At 40.7% G+C, this 26,719-nt stretch overlaps 1 protein-coding gene across 18 annotated transcripts in view; it reads left to right on the forward strand.

The window, feature by feature from the left end:
* Positions 1 to 26,719, forward strand: part of CTBP1 (C-terminal binding protein 1) — a 418,690-nt gene that overhangs the window by 388,036 nt on the left and 3,935 nt on the right. For 17 of the 18 annotated variants that reach the window (XM_075128112.1, XM_075128113.1, XM_048849149.2 and 14 more), the window contains 4 exons: positions 10,042 to 10,256; positions 18,046 to 18,176; positions 20,450 to 20,577; positions 23,530 to 23,647. In XM_075128112.1, the coding sequence (XP_074984213.1) occupies positions 10,042 to 10,256; positions 18,046 to 18,176; positions 20,450 to 20,577; positions 23,530 to 23,647 (592 nt within the window). The remainder of the gene's footprint in view (positions 1 to 10,041; positions 10,257 to 18,045; positions 18,177 to 20,449; positions 20,578 to 23,529; positions 23,648 to 26,719) is intronic. The other variant, XM_048849139.1, reaches the window with a different exon arrangement.

Consider the following 26,719-nt stretch of genomic DNA (forward strand, 5'->3'; position numbering starts at 1 on the left):
TATAAAGAGAACGCTGATTATGTTCTCCATGTCCACTGACGGTAGGACAAGAAGTAAGTGACTTAATCTGCTGCAAAGTAGATTTAGGTTAAATATTAAGAAAATCTTTCTAACTATAAGGATAGTTAAGTTCTTGAATAGGCTTCCAAAGGAGGTTGTGGAATCCTCATAATTGGGGTTAAAAAAAACAAGTTGGACAAACACCTGCAAGGGATGGTCTAAGTTTACTTGGTCCTACCTCAACGCAGAGTCTGGATTTGATGACCTGCCAAGGTTCCTTCCAGCCCTACATTTCTATGAAAGAGTGATCTGTCTCTAATTTTAGATTAAAATATATTTGCAATCTTGTTCACCAGCATATTGGCCTTAGGGTACCCTGTGTTCTGCAGAAGATGCCACTTTTCATAGCTGTCAGTTCCAGTCCTAGTTGATTTTGTCTCCTCTTTGGTTTTGTTTCAGTTTATTACTGAAATGTGTTGACATCACAACTGCTGAATCATGAAAGGCTGCTATAGAAAATGCTGTGCATGTAAAATAAAGTAGTCCCAACTTCTCCTACTTCCATGTCACCTTGATGCCATTGCTAAATCCTGCTGAAGTTGCTCTCTACACCTCCAAAATGTCTTTGCCACTTTTGTCCATATTCATCCCTGGCCTCAACCACTGCAATATATTTCCACTATCATCATCTTAGCTCAACCTTCAGTCATTCTAAAGTTGTCGTTTATGGATAATACAATGTGTCTGCCACATTAACCATATCTGGGGTCTCTTAACATCCTTTCACTGACTTCTTCTTGCCTTCTTCACAAGAAATGCCCTTCCTTATTCTCACTTCCAAAGAACTCTTAAGACTAGCTCCTTCTTTTGGCTCTCCACATAGTCAGTCCTTCCAAAGCCCTAACTAATCACTTCCACACCCTTTGGTCTAGCCAAGCTGCATCACTCACTGGCCTTTTCATTTCCTTCACCCACTCTCTTTTCTCTATGCCTTCTTTCATACAAATTCCCTACTTCTGACACCTCCACTCTCACTTGATTTGCTGAGCCTCCTGCTGCTCATCCTTCATGTCCCTCTTTTAAAGTCGCTTCTTCCCCAAGGCCTAATAACCAGTCTCCACCCTTCCTCAGCTTGTAGTAATAATGAGAATGAGAGAAGTAAAACAAGCAAAAAGTTCACTGATCAACACTGTTTTGCTCAAAGAAAAGGAGTACTTGTGGCACCTTAGAGACTAACCAATTTATCTGAGCATAAGCTTTTGTGAGCTACAGCTCACTTCATTGGATGCATTCAGTGAAAAATACAGTGGGGAGATTTATATACATAGAGAACATGAAACAATGGTGTAACCATACACACTGTAACCAGAGTGATCACTTAAGGTGAGCTATTACCAGCAGGAGAGCGGGGGCGGGGAAAAAACCTTTTGTAGTGATGATCAAGGTGGGCCATTTCCAGCAGTTGACAAGAAGTCTGAGGAACAGTGGGTGGGGGGGGGGAATAAACATGGGGAAATAGTTTTACTTTGTGTAATGACCCATCCACTCCCAGTCTCTATTCAAGCCTAAGTTAACTGTATCCAGTTTAAATTAATTCCAATTCAGCAGTCTCTCGTTGGAGTCTGTTTTTGAAGTTTTTTTGTTGAAGTATTGCCACTTTTTGGTCTGTAATCGAGTGACCAGAGAGATTGAAGTGTTCTCCGAGTGGTTTTTGAACGTTATAATTCTTGACATCTGATTTGTGTCCATTCTCCCTCCCCTTCTCCCCTTCCCCACTCTCCTGCTGGTAATAGCTCACCTTAAGTGATCACTCTGGTTACAGTGTGTATGGTAACACCCATTGTTTCATGTTCTCTATGTATATAAATCTCCCCACTGTATTTTCTACTGAATGCATCCGATGAAGTGAGCTGTAGCTCACGAAAGCTTATGCTCAAATAAATTGGTTAGTCTCTAAGGTGCCACAAGTACTCCTTTTCTGTTTGTGAATACAGACTAACACGGCTGCTACTCTGAAACTGTTTTGCTCAGTCACTTGCTTCTCTTGCATCCCATCTCTCATCTGCTTGTTTGTTCAGACTGTAATTTTCTCAGGCCTGGATTTTTGTTTCTCTGTATCATTAGAAAGTGTGTAGCATCTTTTGAATGCTACATAAATAATACCATATATTCCAAGTTTTCTGTGTTACCTTATTTCTTTACCCAGAGACCAACTGGCAATCATTACAGATTCTAGAGTAGTCATATATAGTGTCATATAATATACACTATATTATTGTGTGTGTGCGCATGCGATATCCCAAGTGAGCTGTTACATTCTGCATCAGCTTCAGTCTCTGAATGGTTTTAAGATGTAGTCCCATATAGAATATGTTAAAATAGTCTAATCTTGAGGTGACAAAGGCATGGATAATAGTAGCCAGGCTTGTATCTGAAAGAATAGGTCACAACCTCCTGGCCAGCTGCAGATGGTAAAAGCGTTTAGGTATTCCTGAAGATGAGCATAGAAGTACTTGGATTAATAGAAAGCCAATCTGGTTACTGCTACAATTATCATTTAACAGTAACTGGGAAATCACCCCTTAGTTGCAAACCCTGGTGACCAGCAGCAGATGCACTCCCTCAGTCAAAGGGGATGATATTACCAGTGGCTGTTTCCTGCTTTCCATCATCCTCTTGGTCTTGTCTGGATTCAGCTTCAGACAGCTTGCTTTCACCAGTGCCCCAGTCTCAGCTAGATGTTGTCTGAGGTTCTGAGTTGCATTGCCCATGTCAGACAAGGTGGCAATATACAGTTAGTATTATCTGCATACTGCAAATACCACACCCCTCAATAACACTCTTGCTAGCCCCTTATACTTAAGAGAGGTGAACAAGGGCCAGGGGAACAGAATGTTGCCCATGCTGTCAGCACTTATCATTTTGTTCAAAATGTACATCAACATTTCGTTAGTAACTAATCCTTGTGGTAGAATCATAGAATCATAGAATATAAGGGTTGGAAGGGACCCCAGAAGGTCATCTAGTCCAACCCCCTGCTCAAAGCAGGACCAATTCCCAGTTAAATCATCCCAGCCAGGGCTTTGTCAAGCCTGACCTTAAAAACCTCTAAGGAAGGAGATTCTACCACCTCCCTAGGTAACGCATTCCAGTGTTTCACCACCCTCATAGTGAAAAAGTTTTTCCTAATATCCAATCTAAACCTCCCCCACTGCAGCTTGAGACCATTACTCCTCGTTCTGTCATCTGATACCATTGAGAACAGTCTAGAGCCATCCTCTTTGGAACCCCCTTTCAGGTAGTTGAAAACAGCTATCAAATCCCCCCTCATTCTTCTCTTCTGCAGGCTAAACAATCCCAGCTCCCTCAGCCTCTCCTCATAACTCATGTGTTCCAGACCCCTAATCATTTTTGTTGCCCTTCGCTGGACTCTGTCCAATTTATCCACATCCTTCTTGAAGTGTGGGGCCCAAAACTGGACACAGTACTCCAGATGAGGCCTCACCAATGTCGAATAGAGGGGAACGATCACGTCCCTCGATCTGCTCGCTATGCCCCTACTTATACATCCCAAAATGCCATTGGCCTTCTTGGCAACAAGGGCACACTGCTGACTCATATCCAGCTTCTCGTCCACTGTCACCCCTAGGTCCTTTTCCGCAGAACTGCTGCCTAGCCATTCGGTCCCTAGTCTGTAGCTGTGCATTGGGTTCTTCCGTCCTAAGTGCAGGACCCTGCACTTATCCTTATTGAACCTCATCAGATTTCTTTTGGCCCAATCCTCCAATTTGTCTAGGTCCTTCTGTATCCTATCCCTCCCCTCCAGCGTATCTACCACTCCTCCCAGTTTAGTATCATCCGCAAATTTGCTGAGAGTGCAATCCACACCATCCTCCAGATCATTTATGAAGATATTGAACAAAACCGGCCCCAGGACCGACCCTTGGGGCACTCCACTTGATACCGGCTGCCAACCAGACATGGAGCCATTGATCACTACCCGTTGAGCCCGACAATCTAGCCAGCTTTCTACCCACCTTGTAGTGCATTCATCCAGCCCATACTTCCTTAACTTGCTGACAAGAATACTGTGGGAGACCGTGTCAAAAGCTTTGCTAAAGTCAAGAAACAATACATCCACTGCTTTCCCTTCATCCACAGAACCAGTAATCTCATCATAGAAGGCGATTAGATTAGTCAGGCATGACCTTCCCTTGGTGAATCCATGCTGGCTGTTCCTGATCACTTTCCTCTCATGCAAGTGCTTCAGGATTGATTCTTTGAGGACCTGCTCCATGATTTTTCCAGGGACTGAAGTGAGGCTGACTGGCCTGTAGTTCCCAGGATCCTCCTTCTTCCCTTTTTTAAAGATTGGCACTACATTAGCCTTTTTCCAGTCATCCGGGACTTCCCCGGTTCGCCACGAGTTTTCAAAGATAATGGCCAATGGCTCTGCAATCACAGCCGCCAGTTCCTTCAGCACTCTCGGATGCAACTCGTCCGGCCCCATGGACTTGTGCACGTCCAGCTTTTCTAAAAAGTCCCTAACCACCTCTATCTCCACAGAGGGCTGGCCATCTCTTCCCCATTTTGTGATGCCCAGCGTAGCAGTCTGGGAGCTGACCTTGTTAGTGAAAACAGAGGCAAAAAAAGCATTGAGTACATTAGCTTTTTCCACATCCTCTGTCACTAGTTTGCCTCCCTCATTCAGTAAGGGGCCCACACATTCCTTGGCTTTCTTCTTGTTGCCAACATACCTGAAGAAACCCTTCTTGTTACTCTTAACATCTCTGGCTAGCTGCAGCTCCAGGTGCGATTTGGCCCTCCTGATAACATTCCTACATGCCCTAGCAATATTTTTATACTCTTCCCTGGTCATATGTCCAACCTTCCACTTCTTGTAAGCTTCTTTTTTATGTTTAAGATCCGCTAAGATTTCACCATTAAGCCAAGCTGTTCGCCTGCCATATTTACTATTCTTTCGACTCATCGGGATGGTTTGTCCCTGTAACCTCAACAGGGATTCCTTGAAATACAGCCAGCTCTCCTGGACTCCTTTCCCCTTCAAGTTAGTCCCCCAGGGGATCCTGGCCATCCGTTCCCTGAGGGAGTCGAAGTCTGCTTTCCTGAAGTCCAGGGTCCGTATCGTGCTGCTTACCTTTCTTCCCTGTGTCAGGATCCTGAACTCAACCAACTCATGGTCACTGCCTCCCAGATTCCCATCCACTTTTGCTTCCCCCACTAATTCTACCCGGTTTGTGAGCAGCAGGTCAAGAAAAGCGCCCCCCCTAGTTGGCTCCTCGAGCACTTGCGCCAGGAAATTGTCCCCTGCGCTTTCCAAAAACTTCCTGGATTGTCTATGCACTGCTGTATTGCTCTCCCAGCAGATATCAGGAAAATTAAAGTCACCCATGAGAATCAGGGCATGCGATCCAGTAGCTTCCGTGAGCTGCCGGAAGAAAGCCTCATCTACCTCATCCCCCTGGTCCGGTGGTCTATAGCAGACTCCCACCACTACATCACTCTTGTTGCACACACTTCTAAACTTAATCCAGAGACACTCAGGTTTTTCTGCAGTTTCGTACCGGAGCTCTGAGCAGTCATACTGCTCCCTTACATACAGTGCTACTCCCCCACCTTTTCTGCCCTGCCTGTCCTTCCTGAACAGTTTATAACCATCCATGACAGTACTCCAGTCATGTGAGTTATCCCACCAAGTCTCTGTTATTCCAATCACGTCATAGTTCCTTGACATCACCAGGACCTCCAGTTCTCCCTGCTTGTTTCCAAGGCTTTGTGCATTTGTATATAAGCACTTGAGATAACCTGTTGATCGCCCCTCATTCCCAGTATGAGGCAGGAGCCCTCCCCTCACAGACATTCCTGCCTGTGCTTCCTCCCGGTATCCCGCTTTCCCACTTACCTCAGGGCTTTGGTCTCCTTCCCCCGGTGAACCTAGTTTAAAGCCCTCCTCACTAGGTTAGCCAGCCTGCTCGCGAAGATGCTCTTCCCTCTCTTCGTTAAGTGGAGCCCGTCTCTGCCTAGCACTCCTTCTTGGAACACCATCCCATGGTCGAAGAATCCAAAGCCTTCTCTCCGACACCACCTGCGTAGCCATTCGTTGACTTCCACGATTCGACGCTCCCTACCTAGGCCTTCTCCTTCCACGGGGAGGATGGACGAGAACACCACTTGCACCTCCAACTCCTTTATCCTTCTTCCTAGAGCCACATAGTCCGCAGTGATCCGCTCAAGGTCATTCTTGGCAGTATCATTGGTGCCCACGTGGAGAAGCAGGAAGGGGTAGCGATCCGAGGGCTTGATGAGTCTCGGCAGTCTCTCCGTCACATCGCGAATCTTAGCCCCCGGCAAGCAGCAGACTTCTCGGTTTTCCCGGTCAGGGCGGCAGATAGATGACTCAGTCCCCCGGAGGAGCGAGTCCCCGACCACCACCACCCGCCTTCTCCTCTTGGGAGTGGTGGTCGTGGAACTCCCAACCTCAGGACAGCGCATCTCATGCCTTCCAACCAGCGGAGTCTCCTTCTGCTTTCTCGCCCCAGACATATCATCTGGTCCGCTCTCCGCAACGATACCTGTGGAGAGAACATGAAAGCGGTTAGTTACCTGTGTCTGTGTTACTGGAACCCGGACATTCCGCTTACCTCTTCTGGAGGTCACATGTTGCCAAGCTTCTTCACTGGCCTCTTGGCTCCTCTGTGCAACCTGCTCTGTATCTGTAGAGCTTTGTGCCCCTAGAAGCCTATCCTGAGTTTTGTCCAGAAAATCCTCAGTTTCCCGTATGCAACGCAGGGTCGTTATCTGTTGCTCCAGACCTTCAGTCTTCTCTTCCAATATGGAGACCAGCTTGCACTTTGTACAGACAAAGTCGCTTCTGTCCTGTGGAAGAAAGACAAACATGGCACATCCAGTGCAGGTCACAACAGCTGAACCCCCCCCTTCCATATCACCTTCCTACTATGAGCTTCCTCAGAGCAGTTTGCAAGACTGCACAACTGGTAATTTCCTTAAATTAGATTTATTTTTTAGAAACATTTTCAAGATAGAAAGGAAAGCTGTCACAGGCTGTAGAGTTGTGCTGTGTTGTTTGACAGTAATTTCAAAAGTAAACCCAAGGAAATTAATAGGCAACAGGTTTAAAAAAAAAAGGAAGTACTTCTTCACACAACGCACAGTCAACTTGTGGAACTCTTTGTCATGGAATGTTTTGAAGGCCAAAATTGTAACTGGGTTCAGAAAAAGAATTTGATAAGATCATGGAGTATAGGTCTATCAATCACTATTAGTCAAGATGGTCGGGACACAACCCCATGCTCTGGGTGTCTCTAAACCTCTGGCTGCCAGAAGTTAGGGATGGATCAGATGGGATGGATCACTTGATAATTACCCTGTTCTATTACTTTCCTTTGAAGCATTTGGCAGTGGACATTGTCAGAAGACAGAATACTGGGCTAGATGGATCATTGGTCTGACCCAGTATGGCTGCTCTTACGTTCTTAAACTCGTGGCCGATTCATGATGCAGTCTGTTCCATGTACAGAGATTATGGTTAAATCTGGACCATCAGCTACAGCAAACTTTTCTCCCGTTAAATCATCATTGGCCAGTTTCTTCCCTCAAACACATACACGTGGCTCCCGGTGATTTCAGTGGGAGGTTCCACACATGCATTTGAAGGCTCTAATATATTAGTCTACACACCAACATTCTGTTGATTACAACCAAGGTTTCAGTTTTAAACTGGTCAGTCCATTCCAATAGACCCACCCATAATGTATTCCAAAGGTGAGAGGTACAGGAAGATAGCACATGTAATACACTTTATTCTTTGTGAAATTATTGTTCACAAATTATGTACACTGAGCTATATAGGTCCCAAATCTTGAAAAATATTTTAATTACACTAGAAGTTTGCTATATTTCTGATTTTCATAGAATCCTAGAAATGTAGGGCTGGAAGGGACCTCAAGAAGTCATCAAGTCCAGCTCCTTGTGCTGTGGCAGGAACAAGTAAACCTAGATCATTGCTGACTGGTGTTTGTCCAACCTGTTCTGAAAAGCCTCCAGTGATTGCGATTTCACAACCTCCCTTGGAAACCTATTCCAGAGGTGAATTGCCCTTATAGTTAGAAAGTTTTTCCTAATATCCAACCTAAATCTCCCTTGCTGCATATTAAGCATTATAAACAGATCCTCAAAAGTAAACAACTAGTATACACAGTCTTTTATTTCAATATGTTTTGAAGACTGTGTCTTAATAGAAGTCCCAAGGGAATAGCAAACAGTACCAGTTATATTGACTGACTGCTCAATATTCTAAATGTATCAGACACTCCAGAATTCTAAATGTACCAGACACTCCAGAATTACTGTGTTCAGGTTAGATGGTCAAGAAGAAACCTCTTTTTGTGGCTTCTTGTGTTTATTCAAAAAGAAACTGAAGAACATTGGGAAATCCCTTAAAACACGGTTAGGAAAATCCCATGTCTTTCCATCTTCTTCTGTTGCATTTTGAATAGACACAGATGTTACAAAACAAAACTTTCCATCGATATTTTTAAGACTGAGCATTGGCTTTCCTGGTGAGTCTAGTGATTCTGATACTTCTGAAATATCCTTATGTCTCAAATTCTCAACCTGATAGCTGAATGTAAAGTACAGTACCGTACAAATAGTTGTATTTCTTCAAAACATTTGTATTCCCAAACTCTCTTCACACAGAACATGCCAGTCCTGTGACCTTGATTTAGTATTACTTATCTGTGTGTTATAATAAGTGAGATAAGGACCTCCCAGTACACATGCAAGGTGGGATCCTTTCCTTAAACCAATTTAAAACATGACTTAAGGAAGTAATAAGAGTAAGAAAGGGTAAATGAGGAAGAACTAAGGCAATAAGGTAGATTGTACTACTTAGATTATGAGTTTATTTTAGGCTAGGGACTGTCTTTTCATTATAGATGGGTGTACAGTGCCTACCACAGTGTTGCCTCTAGACACTACGCAGTACAAGATTATCACTGCAGCTACTCAACAGGAGTAGTGCATGTTATGATGGAGCCCCTTTGTTTATGGTTTAGCTATATGGACAATGAACAAACAGAAGACCTATGGCAGGTTTCTTGTAGGCATTACAGAATAAGCCCATCATCAAGAAGAATGTAAAAGTGGAAAGTACCATCTCAGAAAGTGCACATGGGGATGGGGGCGGGGGCAGGGCAGGTGAGCTGAAAGGATTTTAAAGACTGCATAAACTGAAAACAAGTTGGGAGGGTAGACTCATCTGCTAATAGCAATTGCAAGAATTTGAATGTTTTGAATATTGACCTGTTTTTGAAATAATCATGTTGTCACAGCTTGCTGTGTAGTGTGTCATAAATTCAGGCAGAGAGGGAACTTTAAAGAAATTATTTCGTATTAACTGAAATTGCAGACATTCACTTAACAACCTTTTATTCGAGCTGACTGTGTAGACATGGAGAAAAATGAGTACTTCGCAGGGATAAGGTGAGTGAGGTAATATCTTTTATTGGACCATCTTCCGTTGGTGAGAGAGAGAAGGTTTTGAGCTACATAGAGCTCTTCTTCAGGTATTGCCTCACCCACCTTGTCTCTCTCATATACCTGGGACTGGCGTGGCAACAACTACATCGCAGGGAACAGTCCGGAACATCAGTGATTTGTCGTCAGCACGTCCAGCAAATAGTGCCACCTGTTGAGCAGACCCAGGTTACCATAGGTCTCATACAATCCACCTTTTGGCATTACAGCTTGCCATTTTGTTTATATTTTATGGAGCAGTCTTGTTGCTTTGTTTTGGTCAGGGATGGCATAAACCAACCCTTAAATATAAAGCTATGTAATGAGAATTTCTAATGGGACATGGGATGTCTCTTTCCTATGTTCTGTAAAATCGCATGTAAGTTTACAGCACCACGTACATGTTTCGTAACAATAATTACACAAATATGCCACTTTCTACCAGAAACATTCTCTCTTGTTTGTATGTCTGTGTCATTCTAGGACGGGTTGGGCAAGCAGTCGCACTACGTGCAAAGGCCTTTGGCTTTAGTGTTCTTTTTTATGACCCATACCTCTCAGATGGCATTGAACGTGCTCTTGGACTGCAGCGGGTGAGCACTTTACAGGACCTGCTATTTCACAGTGACTGTGTAACCCTGCACTGCAACTTGAATGAACACAATCATCATCTTATTAATGACTTCACCATTAAACAGGTAACCATCCAAATGTACCCTACAGGCTGGGTGTAGTTTTATAATTACTGACTTTCTGCAAACTGTAGAGTTTCTCTGTGTAAACATGCAAATTCAGATCTGTATTAATTTTCTCTTCCATCTGCTATTTCACTATTTGTTAAGCAGGTTAATAACTAGTTAAGAAATACATGATATCTTATACAGTGTTATTTTTTATTCATTTTACTTGCTAATTTCTCTTTTGTTGAAATAGTGTGTTATGCTGAACACTGATCAGATGTAGTTGCTTGATTCATTGACATTTACTTAAAAGCACTTCTGTTGTATCTTCAGGTACATACATCCTCTTTATATTAGTAACAAAAGTTGCACTTCACTTTTATACTTCAATTACAGTTTGAGTTTCTGTATCCCTAACTTAAGGATCATGACTAACTGGCGACCTCTTGTGTTAATTCCTAATGGTTGCAGAATGTTTCCCTCATAATTGCTTACACTACAGTAGTAGGTTATTTGGGGAAAATAATATATAACATGGATTTGGTCTTGAGATGAAGCATTCTAAAATTACTAAATACTTAAAACATATTCAAGTGTAGAACTGAAGCAATTGTTCCTTTTTGGAGAAATTCAGAAGGTAAACATTTTGGTTTTTGCATTCAGTATTTATTTGCTGCCTCAAACCTTGGTGTGTATATATAATGTATATTAAAAGGTGTAGCTTTTTTAAATGTATGAGTGTGGCAATTATATAAGTAAAAATGGTAAATTGAACTAAGAAATCATGTATGTTCATTTTGTATTGTTGATGCTCTATATACATCTATTGTATTAATTTATTTGATACCACACAAAAGTTCTATGGAAGATATCTCTACTGAATTAAGATGATGATTGGTCAGCTTCTGAGAAATACCCAATACCTGCTATGCCCATGGACTTCAGTGGGATTTCAATATGAGTTGAGGATGCTCGACATCTCATAGGATCGATCATGCCTTCATGTTAATGAGATGTAATAATGGATACTTTAATTGGACAATTGGCTGTATGTAGAAAAATCCAAGTACAAGATCATCTGAGTTTAAAACTCTCTCAAAAGCTAGGAAATGCAGTGTGAAGGGAGCAAAGAAAGCTGTCCTCTGTCACGTCTTTGTTCTAGACTTTTGTTCTGTTCAGTATAGGTTCTTCTACTACACTCGTACATTATGATTACTCTTTCATTACGTTATCATATAATACTGAGCAGAAAAGTCTCAGTGTGTTAAGAAGCACTGTGGAGGCAAGTGATCTGCACCCACATGGAGCTCCACTGAAATCACTTGGACTTCACATAGGCTCAGCAGTGCTCCAGCGTTCCAGTGAATTGTGAGATTGGGTCCAACATACGTATTTTGTAAATAGGACTTATTAGTGTTGAGATATAGAAGTTGTATGTACTTTGAAAACCTGCCTGGTCTGCTGTGTACAGAAACAAGACATAAGCAAAAATTAAAGCTGAATGATATCTACACATTAAAATTAAATAAGAAAGTATGTCATTTAAATGGCATTTTATCAAATGCATTTATATTGTTATTTATTACTCTCTATTAAGAAAATAGAAATTGTAATAAAATATTAGATATGCGTTACTTCAAATAAAATGGAAGTTTGGATAAAGAGTATGAATACATTATGTTATACAGTCTTTGCTTTAACAGCTGATATGGTATAAATTCATAAAAGTATTAGGTAAATTGAAAAACAAAATATTCGTAATAACATATAAAATTCACTTTATATAATATTTATATTAAATATAGCTGTTATTCATATAGCAAATTCACAGGAACTCCAGTCCCTATCATATTTTAGACAATATGTTCTTCAGCGGCAAGGTGAGTGAGGAATATCTTTTTTTATTGGACCAACTTTGGTTGGTGAGAAACAGACAGGCTTTCGAGCTTGTAGAGTACCTGCACTGGACGCCCATCCCACACTCTCATGATGAGCTTTTCTTAGACCTGAATAAGAGCTTTGTGTGAGCTCGAAAGCTTGTCTCTCTCCAACAGAAGTTGGTCCAATAAAAGATATTACCTCACCCACTTTGTCTTTCTAATATCCACTAACATGGCTACAACATGTTATTCATCCATTTTTATTATATTTTCATTAACATTTGATGACTGTTTAAAATAATGTTGTCATTAGTATAATTTGGAGATACTATTAATATTTACATAGGGTATGTCTATACTACCCGCCAGATCGGCGGGCAGCGATCGATTCAGGGGGGATTGATTTATCTGTCTAGTCTAACTTAGTCAACCCCCGAACGCTCCCCCAGCGACTTCTATACTCCGCCGCCGCGAGAGGCACAGGCAGAGTCAACGGGGGAATGGCAGCAGTTGACTCACCATAGTGAAGACACCGCAGTGAGTAGGTCTAAGTATTTCGACTTCAGCTACGTTATTCACGTAGCTGAAGTTGCGTAACTTAGATCGATTTCACCTCCCCCTCCCCCCAGCGTAGACCAGGGCATAGTTACAATGCTACTAGCTGGCTTTATTGTGACAAAATATAAATTTCAGAGTAGCAGCCGTGTTCGTCTGTATTTGCAAAAAGAAAAGGAGTACTAGTGGCATCTTGGAGACTAACCAATTTATTTGAGCATAAGCTTTCGTGAGCTACAGCTCACTTCATTGGATGCATTCAGTGGAAAATACAGTGAGGAGATTTATATACGCACAGAACATGAAAAAATGGGTGTTATCATACACACTGTAAGGAGAGTATAAGGAGAGTGATCACTTAAGATGAGCTATTACGAGCAGGAGAGCGTGGGGGGGGGACCTTTTTGTAGTGATAATCAAGGTGGGCCATTTCCAGCAGTTAACAGGAACGTCTGAGGAACAGTGGGGGAGAAATAAACATGGGGAAATACTTTTACTTTGTGTAATGACACATCCACTCCCAGTCTCTATTCAAGCCTAAGTTAATTGTATCCAATTTGCAAATTAATTCCAATTCAATAGTCTCTCGTTGGAGTCTGTTTTTGAAGTCTTTTTGTTGTAATATTGCGACCTTTAGGTCTGTAATCGAGTGACCAGAGAGATTGAAGTGTTCTCCGACTGGTTTATGAATGTTACAATTCTTGACATCTGATTTGTGTCCGTTTATTCTTTTACGTAGAGACTGTCCAGTTTGACCAATGTACATGGCAGAGGGGCATTGCTGGCACATGATGGCATATATCACATTGGTAGATGTGCAGGTGAACGAGCCTCTGATAGTGTGGCTGATGTGATTAGGTCCTAGGATGGTGTCCCCTGAATAGATATGTGGACACAGTTGGCAACGGGCTTTGTTGCAAAGATAGGTTCCTGGGTTAGTGGTTCTGTTGTGTGGTGTGTGGTTGCTGGAGAGTATTTGCTTCAGGTTGGGGGGCTCTCTGTAGGCAAGGACTGGCCTGTCTCCCAAGATTTGTGAGAGCGATGGGTCGTCCTTCAGGATAGGTTGTAGATCCTTGATGATGCATTGGAGAGGTTTTAGTTGGGGGCTGAAGGTGATGGCTAGTGACGTTCTGTTATTTTCTTTGCTGGGCCTGTCCTGTAGTAGGTGACTTCTGGGTACTCTTCTGGCTCTGTCAATTTGTTTGTTCACCTCAGCAGGTGGGTATTGTAAGAATGCTTGATAGAGATCTTGTAGGTGTATGTCTCTGTCTGAGGGGTTGGAGCAAATGCGGTTGTATCGTAGAGCTTGGCTGTAGATGATGGATCGTGTGGTGTGGTCTGGGTGAAAGCTGGAGGCATGTAGGTAGGAATAGCGGTCAGTAGGTTTCCGGTATAGGGTGGTGTTTATGTGACCATCGTTTATTAGCACTGTAGTGTCCAGGAAGTAGATCTCTTGTGTGGACTGGTCCAGGCTGAGGTTGATGGTGGGATGGAAAGTGTTGAAATCATGGTGGAATTCCTCAAGGGCTTCTTTTTCATGGGTCCAGATGATGAAGATGTCATCAATATAGCGCAAGTGGAGTAGGGGCGTTAGGGGACGAGAGCTGAGGAAGCGTTGTTCTAAGTCAGCCATAAAAATGTTGGCATATTGTAGGGCCATGCGGGTACCCATAGCAGTGCCGATGATTTGAAGTATACATTGTCCCCAAATGTGAAATAGTTATGGGTGAGGACAAAGTCACAAAGTTCAGCCACCAAGTTTGCCATGACATTATCGGGGATACTGTTCCTTATGGCTTGTAGTCCATCTTTGTGTGGAATGTTGGTGTAGAGGGCTTCTACATCCATAGTGGCCAGGATTGTGTTTTCAGGAAGATCACCGATGGATTGTAGTTTCCTCAGGAAGTCAGTGGTGTCTCGAAGATAGCTGGACGTTCCTGTTACCTGCTGGAAATGGCCCACCTTGATTATCACTACAAAAGGTTTTCTCCCCCCGCCTTCCCCCCCAACTCTCCTGCTGGTAATAGCTCATCTTAAGTGATCACTCTCCTTACAATGTGTATGATAACACCCATTTTTTCATGTTCTGTGTGTATATAAATCTCCTCACTGTATTTTCCACTGAATGCATCCGATGAAGTGAGCTGTAGCTCACGAAAGCTTATGCTCAAATAAATTGCAAAATATAAATTCTTTGCTTAATTTATGAAAAAGGGTTAACCCTTCAGTGTCTTCTAATGGTTTATAGTCTAATGGTATATTCCATAATTATCTAATTGACTTAATTTTTATGTATATAAATTACAAATTAGCCATCATTTTTATACCTACATATGCCATAGTTGGTCTATATGTCTTCAATGATAAAATATGCCACATTATCCAGTGTTATGTGTTAATGTAATGAAAAGGTCTCATTTATATATACACAAAGGGGAAGGTCACAACCTGAACTGCTTGTTAATGGATCTTTAAATTGAATGTCCTTGAACCTCTTTGAAAAGTTTAGGAAGGAGCCTCTCTTTCCTTGTTAGGCTGACTTATCCTCTAAATTATTTGGTGTATTGCCCAGCCAGCACATTTGGCCTTCCATCTCCTATGTAGCTCAAGTAAACTGAGTCCAGGGCAATGAGTGCTCATTGCTCTTTTTCTGAAGCAGAAATCATCTTTACCTGTTCATCACATTACAAACTCATAAAGGAGACATTTTATTTATGGCAATATCTCTTGTATAATAATAGCAGTTACACAGGATTAATTTAGAGTAGTAAAAAAGAGTCATTCCTAATATGCAACTACCGTTGCAGTTGACTGTGACTCACGTAGCTCACTCCCTCTAGAATACAGTTATACATCCACATTCTGTTTGGTTTTGATTTATCCTACTACTAGTTTTACAGCTGTATAAATAGCACTGGAGATGAAAAGTCAAGGCAGGTTTTTGTGGATGGAAAATGGATTTGAGCAGTATCCACTATGATTAAAATTTCCAAGCTCTTTAGAGGATATATAAATGTTCTACACGATACTTAAGGCCAATACGTCCTGTCACTTATGTGAGTGCTGAATTGGGCAGTGCACACGTATGCTTCCCTGGAATCTATAGATGTCCCCCGGCAGGGCTAAAAATCTGCAGGTGAGAGGGGTCAGACCATGGTTAGAGCGGGTGGGTTGGCCAATGTAGTACATGAATTCTGTTATGATCTTATCAGATATGTGTAAATCTTAGTTTTGTTTCCCACCATCCTACCAAACGACTTTGAGGAGATTCCTTTCCTTGCACTTTTTCCTTTAAATACTCCTACTGTGCATCAGTTTGGCATTTCTAGCCAAGGCGTTAGTTGCAAAAGAGCGACTGATGATCCTGTAAAAATCCTTTTCCCATTTAGAATAAGTTGTTAGAGTTCATTCGCTATTCAAAAATCGTGTTGTTGTTTTTGAGATGATGGGATCAGATCAAGATGGGGACTTGGGCACCCATCTTTATTTATGACCCCTATCCTGCAAACACTTCTACAGATGCTCAGTTTGATGCATGGGAATGTATTACTCCTGGAGGGAATTCTGTGTCACTTCGCACGTGCAGAATTCGTGTGCCATGCAGATTTCTTTGCTTCCCACAGAAAAATGACTTCTGATGGGGAAACAAAGTGGTCATACGCCGCTCTCGGTCAGTGCAGGCAGGTCAGTTCTGGCACCTGGAGCAGCCGGTAGAGACATAAATCACCGCCGGGGTGGGAAGCCTGGCGGGGCTGGGCAGTCATGCATGTGAGATGGAAAGAGACACTCTGTCCCTCTCGCTTGCTATTGTAGCATGCTTGGTGTGGAAGGGTAGGATTTTGGGGGGGTTCTGAGGAGGCAGTTGTGGTGCAAGCTCTGTCCCCCTCAGGCAGAGCAGAATGCTTAGTGAATTGTTCCCACTGTTCTTAGTGAATTCCCCCCAGGAGTATAAAACAGGTGTAAATGTTTTAAGGCTCCTTTACATTGCCAGAGTGGTGTAAAGGACAGTATGGCCTCATAAATGCTTATGGTGCTTTAGTGATTAGAACTGGTCTAAATTTTTGGACTGAAAAAATTTCTGATCAAAATGTGCTTCATGAACTGTTTGCTGCTGACGTTTTTGGAGATGGTCAGTACCCAATATAAATTGTTAGTTTGATTCCTCAGCCCTCACTTGCTCTTCAGTTGCCTATGATGTAACATTGAGCATATGGCTGCATATATTTGTTGACTAATAACTAGAAATAAAGGGTCAAACCTAGCTACATTACTGTCAGAGGGGATTTGGAGATTTCCTCTAATGCTCCCCACTCCCATTCTCCATCCATTGTATTATAGTTTAAAGAAATTACCAAAATAATTGAAACCAGCATGATTATATTGTGTATTTTGACAAATAAAACATGCAGCATTTTACAGAATTTAAAATATTGTGTGCAGAATTTTAAATGTTTTGGTGCAGAATTTTTAACATTTTGGCACAGAATTCCCCCAGGAGTAATGTTTGCAGGGTCGGGGCCTACGTATGGGAAACATGCTATGGATGCTTGAATACTGGTGCTGATTGACGTGAGACCCTGAAGTCTTTATTTCTACCTTCATTCTAGACTATCATCTTTCTAATTTAAATCTCCATTTTGTGTTCATGTTGCGATTACATTATGGCATGAAGTCTTGTAGCTGAAGCTGAGTGTGGAGGACCATAATGCTAATCTGAGCAACGCAGTGCACAGACTCTTGCCAAAGCTCACAATATTCCCAGCCAATACCATTCCAATGCCTTCTAATTGAATAAAACGAGAATTTCCTGGGTCTTGATTTGAAAAGTCTCATGAGGAGGGGGAAGTGAGTTTAAGTATCAGCAGTAAATAAAGTATAAATCTTCTACATCTTGTTAACTAAAGCAAAAGGTCTTGGAAGATACAAAATCATTGAGCTTTCTAAAAGATCCATTTAGCGTTTCATTTGCATTAAAGTTTAAAAACCACAACATGTGATTTTGGTTAGCAATGTGTAATAGCTTCCGTCTCATACAATTTCACAGTGAAATAAAAAAAATAATAATAATCTGTCAGCTTCATATGCATGTTTACCTCTTCTGATCGTATACTGCACAGTGTGTAAAGCATTGGTTCTGTTACAAGACACCCTACTTATAAGAAACAAAACGTTATAAGTGCTGTGAAATATTGTTTTACATTTGAAGCATCAAATTTTATGGTACTTTCCAAAAGGGAAGACAACTGGTGATAGGTTAATCCAGTTGAATAGCCTTTGTTGTAATGGATGCTTCCTTTGAGTAAATAATAATGCCACAACGATTTTATTTCATTTATTTTTATTTCATCATCCTTGTTTTTAACTTTCCCTAGATGAGACAAGGGGCTTTCCTGGTCAACACAGCTCGAGGTGGGTTAGTAGACGAAAAAGCACTTGCACAGGCCCTGAAGGAAGGAAGGATACGAGGGGCAGCCTTAGATGTACATGAGTCAGAACCATTCAGGTGCTTTTCCTTTTTTTTTTCTTTTTTCTTTTTTTATATTTTGTTCGCTTTCTTATTTTTAAGTATTAGTGCATGATGCATCCAACAACAATGAAGCAAAGAAGCGTTCCTTCCACCTAGCAGTTGAATCCTCCTTAGTAAAGCAATATGTATCTGTGCAGCTCTGGATTAATGTAAATGCAGATGGAGCTTTTGTACACAGTCAGGAGGGAGCAGAAAAAAAAGTTAAATACAAGATTTAAAAAAATGTCATGGGGGTAATTCAGTAGTGAAGTGTACTGCCCTGCCCCAAGAACCCAAGTTCAAATGCTGGGCATGGCTTTGTGCTTCATGGCCTGGAAAAGAACACACTCCTTTCCTGTCATTGATAGGGGGAAGCCCTGGCCAGCTCTCCCTGCCAGAGGAAAGTTAGTGGTAGTATAAGTACTTTTCAGTAAGGTGGGGGGAGTTGAGATTTTTTGGGAAAAACTATCCTTTTATGAAGCTGTATGGGTGTGACCCTCCCACCTCATTGCATAGATTCCGTATCCATCACCCAGATTCTCTCTGCTGGGTACCTGAGAATTATAAGCAGGCAAGTTTGTGGAATTGAGAGAGATGACCAGAGTCCAGATATTTTTGATGCCATTAGCAGAGCTGGTGACACTATGTTTAGTTTGCTGAATACCATGAGGTAGTCCACAGTTGCAGCCACAAATGTACCAGTGTCTCCAGTTAGTAGCTTTGGTGGTATGATTTAAACACAGAAAACACCATTACAGTCTTTCCATGAGTCCTGAGCCTGACCTCTGAGTTTGGGAGTGGTTTGCAATGGATTAAACCTAGGAACTGACAATCATGCAGTTGCTGGGTGCAGGCAGGAAGAAGCCTGCATTTCTTATTAGATGGTTTAAACTGCTACAATCCTCATAACTTGAAGAGGAACAGATTCAGGAATTGAGGATCCGTTATAGAGACATCTGTTTCGTGATTTTCCGCTCATCAGACGTCTGAGAGATCATCTGAGATAACCCTTTTAAAAATAGTGATAAAAAGGGTCCTTCCCTGTAGAGTTTTTGCATCTGTAGTATACAGGATGCCACATCAAAAAAAAAATCCTTATTCTGGCCCTGCATTTGTTTACTTCTAAGTGTAACCATTACAACAGAGCAATACTGTGAGCAAAACCACAGTCTAATATCCAGGGGGCAAAATTCTGCTTTCAGATATCCCCACTCCTGCCATCAGATCTGCACAAGCAAATCCTTGCACCCACAAGAAGTCGCATTGACTAGAGTGGGGAGTCCCTGTAGGTCAAGGGTCCATCAACGTAGATTTAAGTGCAAGATCAGGGTCATAGTTTCCTTGGGCTTCAGTGTGTGTTGTCTGAGGACAGCATTTAGTCCATAGAGACTAACCGTTGTCGTGCAAATATTGTATTGGAGAAAGTTTTGGCAGGTATTTAAAACTAGAGATGAAGTCTGTCGCTTTAAGAATTGCTGCCAACTCTGAGAGCAGACTTCTGTCTAAAAATATTTTCTCTCCTCTTCTTGCAAGTAACACTTCAAGATTATTATAACTGAAAGAAATTGGAGGGGGAAAGTGTCACTATTTTCTCAGTTTTAGTTTGTACATTTGACAGCACTTTTTGTATAGTTGGTTTCATTGCTTCCCCTGGATAGTCAGTCGGTCAGTTAGTCCATCTCTAGTATTGTTAGGTGGGTTTTTCACACTGCAACAGGAAAGAGAAACCAATTAAAAACAGGAAAATGTGAAATAGGAAAAATTGTCAGGGGGATGCAGGCAAGTGTATTACCTGGAACTAATTTTAACTTTTTTTTTTAATTGACTAGATTTCAAGCTAACAGTGTCTCTTTAAAGAAACAAAGCTTTGTTAGGGGTGTAAAAATGATGATAAATTTTGTCATAATGGACCCAAATGGAGTCGTTTCTTGAACAGATGTTGGGATTGGGCTCACCGTATCTTTTTCTCGATCTGATTGTGAGTGGCAGTGATTAGAAATAGGTGCACTGGTCAGAATCTAGTGCTGCTTTCTCTTTTATTCCACCCCTTGAGTCCAAGGAGAATAATTGTTACTTATTTACACAACTAGAAATACATCAAATTAACTGTAAAATTTAAAAACAAATCCACCCAAAAAATATTGGTACAGTTCATCCTGTGGTTGTAGCTGTTAATTCTAAAGATATGCAAAAATCCCCTCATTCCCCATCCCACCCCCCCAATGTATTCTTTTTTTTGTCATTTGATCTTGTTTTAAAATTTCATTTAGCTTTAGTCAGGGTCCACTGAAGGATGCACCAAACCTGATCTGCACCCCACATGCTGCCTGGTACAGTGAACAAGCTTCAATTGAGATGCGGGAAGAAGCAGCACGAGAGATCCGTAGGGCTATCACAGGTACTAACTTTTCGTACTTGTTCCTTCACTGAACGTTTTCTTGATTAAACAAATATATCGATTCTTCTCTTTATCGGAGTATTAGAAGTTGAGATGGGCCAAACTGGGTTTTCTTAACCCCCCAACCCCCAGCTTGAAGAGGTAAATAGACCAGCCGATACCCACCAACTCTGTACCCACCGCTACTAATTGTTTTGGTACTTTGCAGTGATAAACAAAAGTAACGAGACAGGACGTAATTATTTTCAGGGTGGTCAATTAAAAAAATTAGTTGCGATTAATTTTTTAATTGAATTAATTTGTTTTGAGTTAATCGGTTAAGTTAACTGCCGTTAATTGACAGTACTAATTATTTTTCCAAATGATTTAGAGTGTACCCCTGTGACCAAAATCTCACCCTCTTTTTCTTGCTGGAGGTGTGTCTACTGACCTTTTCCATGGCTTTTGCTTTAGGTCTGAAGCCACCCTTTTGTAGACTCTTACATGTCCCCTGACACTCATCATCATTGGTGCTGTTTCTTTTGTTCTGTTCTCTCTTGGCTTCTCTCTACCTTTCAAAATTCATCCAAGTTTGTATTTAAATGCATCTTGCATTTCAACATCTGAAGGGGTAATTTTCAAGGATAAAAAATCACTTCAACTCTGAGTTCCTAATAACTCCAGTATCACAGCAAACCATATAAATGTTAACTGTTTATATAGGAAAAATATGTGAAGTCTTCAATACAAAATACTAATACAATAAGTATCAGGGGGTAGCCATGTTAGTATGTATCCATAAAAACAACAAGGAGTCTGGCGGCACCTCAAAGACTAACAGATTTATTTGGGCATAAGCTTTCGTGGTTAAAAAACCACTTCTTCAGATGCATGGAGTGAAAATTAGACATTTTCACTCCATGCATCTGAAGAAGTGGTTTTTTAACCACGAAAGCTTATGCCCAAATAAATCTGTTAGTCTTTGAGGTGCCGCCAGACTCCGTGTTGTTTTTAATAAAATAAGGAGAAGTTTGGGCAACTTGGTTTCGATTTGAATCCCATAGAGTCCAAAATAAAAGGTGGCATTCTGTGTGCTGGAAAATGTTTCACTAATCACTATTGTCAGTTCTTTAGAATTTGGTCATTTTTTTCTCTGTGCAGTTCAGATAGAGTGCTCTGTAGACGTTAAGACCTATCTATTTCACTTGCACTGTGGTTGAGTGCCAACACATTGCTGTACAATTCAGGAAACTCTGCTGGCAGGGATTCTAGCGCCATAAATTAATGGAGGTTGGATTTTTTGCACAAGAGTTACATTCTTGATCTCTGGGATAGGATGTGCAAACCACTTTGCATTTCTAGGATGGCCAATCAGTGAGGCAGCATTGGTGGTGGGAGTCGTTCTTAGGTCAGGGGTATGGGATATGAATCAGTTAACTCTACAGAGGAACAGGTGGTCATATATTAAAAGTTCTGCAATAGCCCACACACAAATGTGCACAGGAAAGGCTCTGGAACAGGACGGTTGTGATATCAAAGTTAGAAAGCATTGATTTATATTGAAGCTGTTCTCACTTTAACCTTTTGCACGTGATTTGTAGTAAGATTAAAGTGAAGTCAACATTAGGGTATTGAGAAGACATTGGATTTCAGCAGAACAAGTGTAGAAAAGATATAGAAAGTGTGGAGTGAAATTGAGTAGATGAAAGCCCTGGGAGGAACAGAGAGAAAGAGAATAGTTGGAAAAAGACTCATAATAAATGACTGCATGTCTCAGTAATATGCATGCCATTGGAAGAGAAACACATTCAAATTTTAAAAATAAATAAAAATACCAGTGTGGTTGTGCTGTAGAAAAAAGTACAAAGGAAGAAGCACAGGTAAGGAAAAACCTAAAGCCTACAGAACATGAATATAGATCCACTCTGAAAAAAGGGAGTGTGACACAGAAAAGTAAAAGTCACAAGTTGAAAGAAGATTGCAAAATACATTTAAAATAAACAAAAGTGCAAAATAAATGTTAGCAAGGGGGACTGGTGGGGTGTCTAAATGGCAGCAAGGCTAATATAGTGATTTGAAAAGATCAATATATGAAATTAAATGAACCCTTTGTCTCAGATTTCCCAAGAAGGAAGATGCTTGCAGGATAGGTGCCAAAAATAGACACAGGATCCAGTCCAGATCCCATTAAAGTCAATGGAAATACAATCATTTACTTCAATGGGAGTGGGATTATTATAATCTATTTTACAGTAGGGAACCAAGATCATCCCAAAAACTGACATTCAAGACTGATTCAGCACCCATTGAAATCATTTGGGAGTCTTTCCATTTTCTTCGGTTCATGTTGCATCTGCCTGTAAAAAGCTGAAGAGCTGTAACTTGAAGGCTGCATGAAATCTAAGCAAATATACTGAAGGAAATGGTTAGAGAGAGAGCAATCATCAGATGTATTTAAATTTACCTTTAGAAATGTAGGAAATACTTGGCGACTGAGAGGTGAAAATGTGCAGTGGATATTTAAGGAGGAATTTGAGTAAGGAAGAGGGTAAATAAGAGTCCGGGGTGAAATTCTGGTTCCATTCAAGTCCATGGCAAAATTCCCATTGACTGCAGTGGAAGTATGATTTCATCCCAGTTTTTCAGAAGTGTGTGTTTGCTGTTACTGAAACAGAATACAGGAAGAAAAGGTCAGAGACTGAGAGGAGAAGACTGCAGTGTTGGAGCTGAAGGACAGCCAGAGTATGGATACAGGTTTTTGCAATTTGGGAAGATGGACTTTAGAGATGACACAGGTAAATCAGTGACAGGATTTAGGAAGAGGCTGGATGTGGGAGAGAGTAAACAAAAATGAAACAGAGATTTATAATATATGTTATTATTTATACCATATAGTATACTTAAACTTTATTATTGAGTATACATGATATATCCATGTTTTATTCCATGTTGTATTTCATATCCACTCTCTAGGTCGTATTCCAGACAGCCTGAAAAACTGTGTTAACAAAGATCATTTGACTGCAGCTACACACTGGGCCAGCATGGATCCAGGAGTAGTTCATCCAGAGCTTAATGGTGCTGCGTACAGGTAAGGATACTTAAGTAGAAAAAGAAATAGCTGTTTATCTCAGAGACAACTATTCCAGCTTAAAGGAAAGAAAGAGCCACCATTTAATAAAAGGATTTTGTGAAATTATTGTTGGATTTGGCCTGTATATATAGAGTTTTATTACTATATAATTGCTACATACATGATTATGATTGACTGAAATCAGTGATGTAATAAGTCAGTATGCTTCTATTCATTACCTCTTCGGAAGGCACCAATGCCAGTGTTTGGAACAGTGCAGATTGTATGTGCAAGGGAAGCAGTCCTGACTGGCTGCAATCAGTTCAGTGGAAGCTAATGTTCATTTTGCCGAAGGTAATAATATGGCTGCAAGCCACAGCGGGGTTACATTAGTAAGCTATTGGTACACATCTTAGTTGCTTTTAACCCCCTAAGATATGTACAAAAAGCCCACCAATGCACTTTCTGGAGTAGCTCTTTGCTGTTATAAATGTATATGGAGAAAGTGTCGTCTTAATTGTACATTTCATTTCTTTTTTAAATGTTCTTTACAAAGCATTTTTGGAACTAGTCATTTTATCCTCCCACTGTAAGTAGTAGTTCATAGTACATTGATAAGATAAAATAGGCAGAAGTTTATAAATATTATTTCACTACTATTTTGAATTTCTCTATTTTTTTGCTTATTTTATCTCTTCTGTAAGTTCCTGGGACTGTTTTGACTGCTTTTTTCCCATCTCTTTATCTGCTGATGCCTTAACAGTGGCTGTTCATGGCTCCAAGCCAATTTCAAGCCATTTACTCTTATAAAAAGCAGATGCCCAGTCTTGCAGCTCCCAGCTGAGATTTTACACTATGAATTGAGTTAAAGTGGTTTACAAGGCCACAAAACTGCTGCTGAAAAGCAATGTCTTGAGGGAGGGGACAGTTCAAAACTGTCATAATTCTTCTTCAGTCCTTCACTTTTTTCCTTATCTTCCCCAGGTTCCTTTCCTCCCACATGCTCCAAGGGCTGTTTATTTTCTTTGCCCTCCCTATCAGCATTTCCCCTCACTCATAATGAGTGAAGGGACGTTGTATGTGTATGTCTCTGTGTGTGTCAGTGTTGAAGCCCTAGTTGTGCACTGGGTGAAGCACAGTTGTAACATTATCAGAAAGATCCAAGTGGCCAATCAGAATGTAGCTTTGGGCTGACAGGCCCATGTCCTGAAAGATATATAGGTATTTGAAATCCATGGGAGCTAGGTGCCTAAATACCTTTCAGGATCCAGGCCTCAGGGTCCAGTGTCATCATCTATATATTGGCAAGTATTCTGTGCTTCAAGGAAAATATTAACTTTGTCTTGATCAAAATCGTGATATATACATACAAATCAGAACAATTTGTAATTTATTTATTTTTGTTAAATGTACCTATCTGTTGCTCTAAGTAAAAGAACAAAACATATCAAAGAATAAAGCTATTTTTACTGGCCTCAACAGAAGGTTAAGCATAGGAAAGTTATCCACAGAATAATTCTGTTTAGAGGATAGTTAAACACATGCATAAGACTTTACAGGATCAGAGCTTTAATATGTATTTAATTGGAGTAATATAAGTACAGAAGTGTAACCAAAACCAACTGTATCAAGAATATTTTTAGGAATAAGGAAAATAGCGAGTTCATGCATTCATTTTTTTTCAAAAGCATAGTAAAAGTTTAAAACATTTCACAACTTCATTTGCCAGTTTCAAAGGAAAACATGGGATAACATGATTTTGGTAATTAATTGATCTTTAAATATTCATGGTAAAAAGGCCTAATGGCCTGTGATGGGATGTTAGATGGGGTGGGATCTGAGTTACCCAGGAAAGAACTTTCTGTAGTATCTGGCTGGTGAATCTTGCCCATATGCTCAGGGTTTAGCTGATCGCCATATTTGGGGTCAGGAAGGAATTTTCCTCCAGGGCAGATTGGAAGAGGCCCTAGAGGTTTTTCGCCTTCCTCTGTAGCACGGGGCACGGGTCACTTGCTGGAGGATTCTCTGCTCCTTGAAGTCTTTAAACCACGATTTGAGGACTTCAGTAGCTCAGACATAGGTGAGAGGTTTTTCACAGGAGTGGGTGGGAGAGATTCTGTGGCCTGCGTTGTGCAGGAGGTCGGACTAGATGATCATAATGGTCCCTTCTGACCTTAGTATCTATGAATCTATGAAAATTTGTAATATTTCCATAAATACAAACAGCTTTTGCATTTAGTTAAGATTTTCTAAATTCAGTAGAGAGGGCAATACTACTGAGTGACTGAGAAGAAAGTACTGTACAATTTCTTAATTTGGAGGAAGATTTCTGAAATAACTTGATAAATTGTATCTGTACAAACCAATGTAGGGTAGTCTTTAAGAAATGCCAATGGGAACAATTGCCATATTGGTTGTGGTGATACAAAAACATATGGATTTGAAGCTGAGGCTTTATGAAAGAATTAATTTAAATAACAGTACTTGCTAGTGTTAAATTCCATTCTGCTTTTAGCACAAAAGTTAAATTGATGGTTTGAAACAAGTATTTCTGTCTTATCTTCTGTTTCCAGTATGAGACTTTCATTCAGTCAGTTGAGTTGTGCAGTCTCTCACTAGGAGTATAATTTTTCAGATGTGCTAAAAACCATATGGATAAGAATGTGGATGGTCATTTATATGTATAAAATGCAAATATGTATAAAATGCCTTTTGGTAGACTAAAACTAACAAGAACATTTAATCCTGGAAATATCGTTATTTGAATAGTGATAAGGGATAGAACTTCTAAGTGAATCAAATATGTTGTTGTTACAAGCAAAGAAGAACGTTCAGCAATTACCAGCTGAACATAATCCAGATCAAATGCCTTTTGAAAATCATAATATCCTGCAGAAAAGAAATCTCTCATTTATTGTATGCTAAACATGGATAGCTGGTCTGTTAAGAAGGTCAGGCAAAGAGGACTGTAGTTACTGTTCCAGAAGCAAAGATTAATGATGTACCTGAGAAGTTTGATGAATTATGTAAGAGAAATGGAAAGGAACCAACCTATATGTAATAGTCTTAATTCTTAGGTAAAGTAGAGGC

This window comes from Caretta caretta, chromosome 4 (assembly GCF_965140235.1).
Source record: "Caretta caretta isolate rCarCar2 chromosome 4, rCarCar1.hap1, whole genome shotgun sequence".
Taxonomy (NCBI): Eukaryota; Metazoa; Chordata; order Testudines; family Cheloniidae; genus Caretta; species Caretta caretta.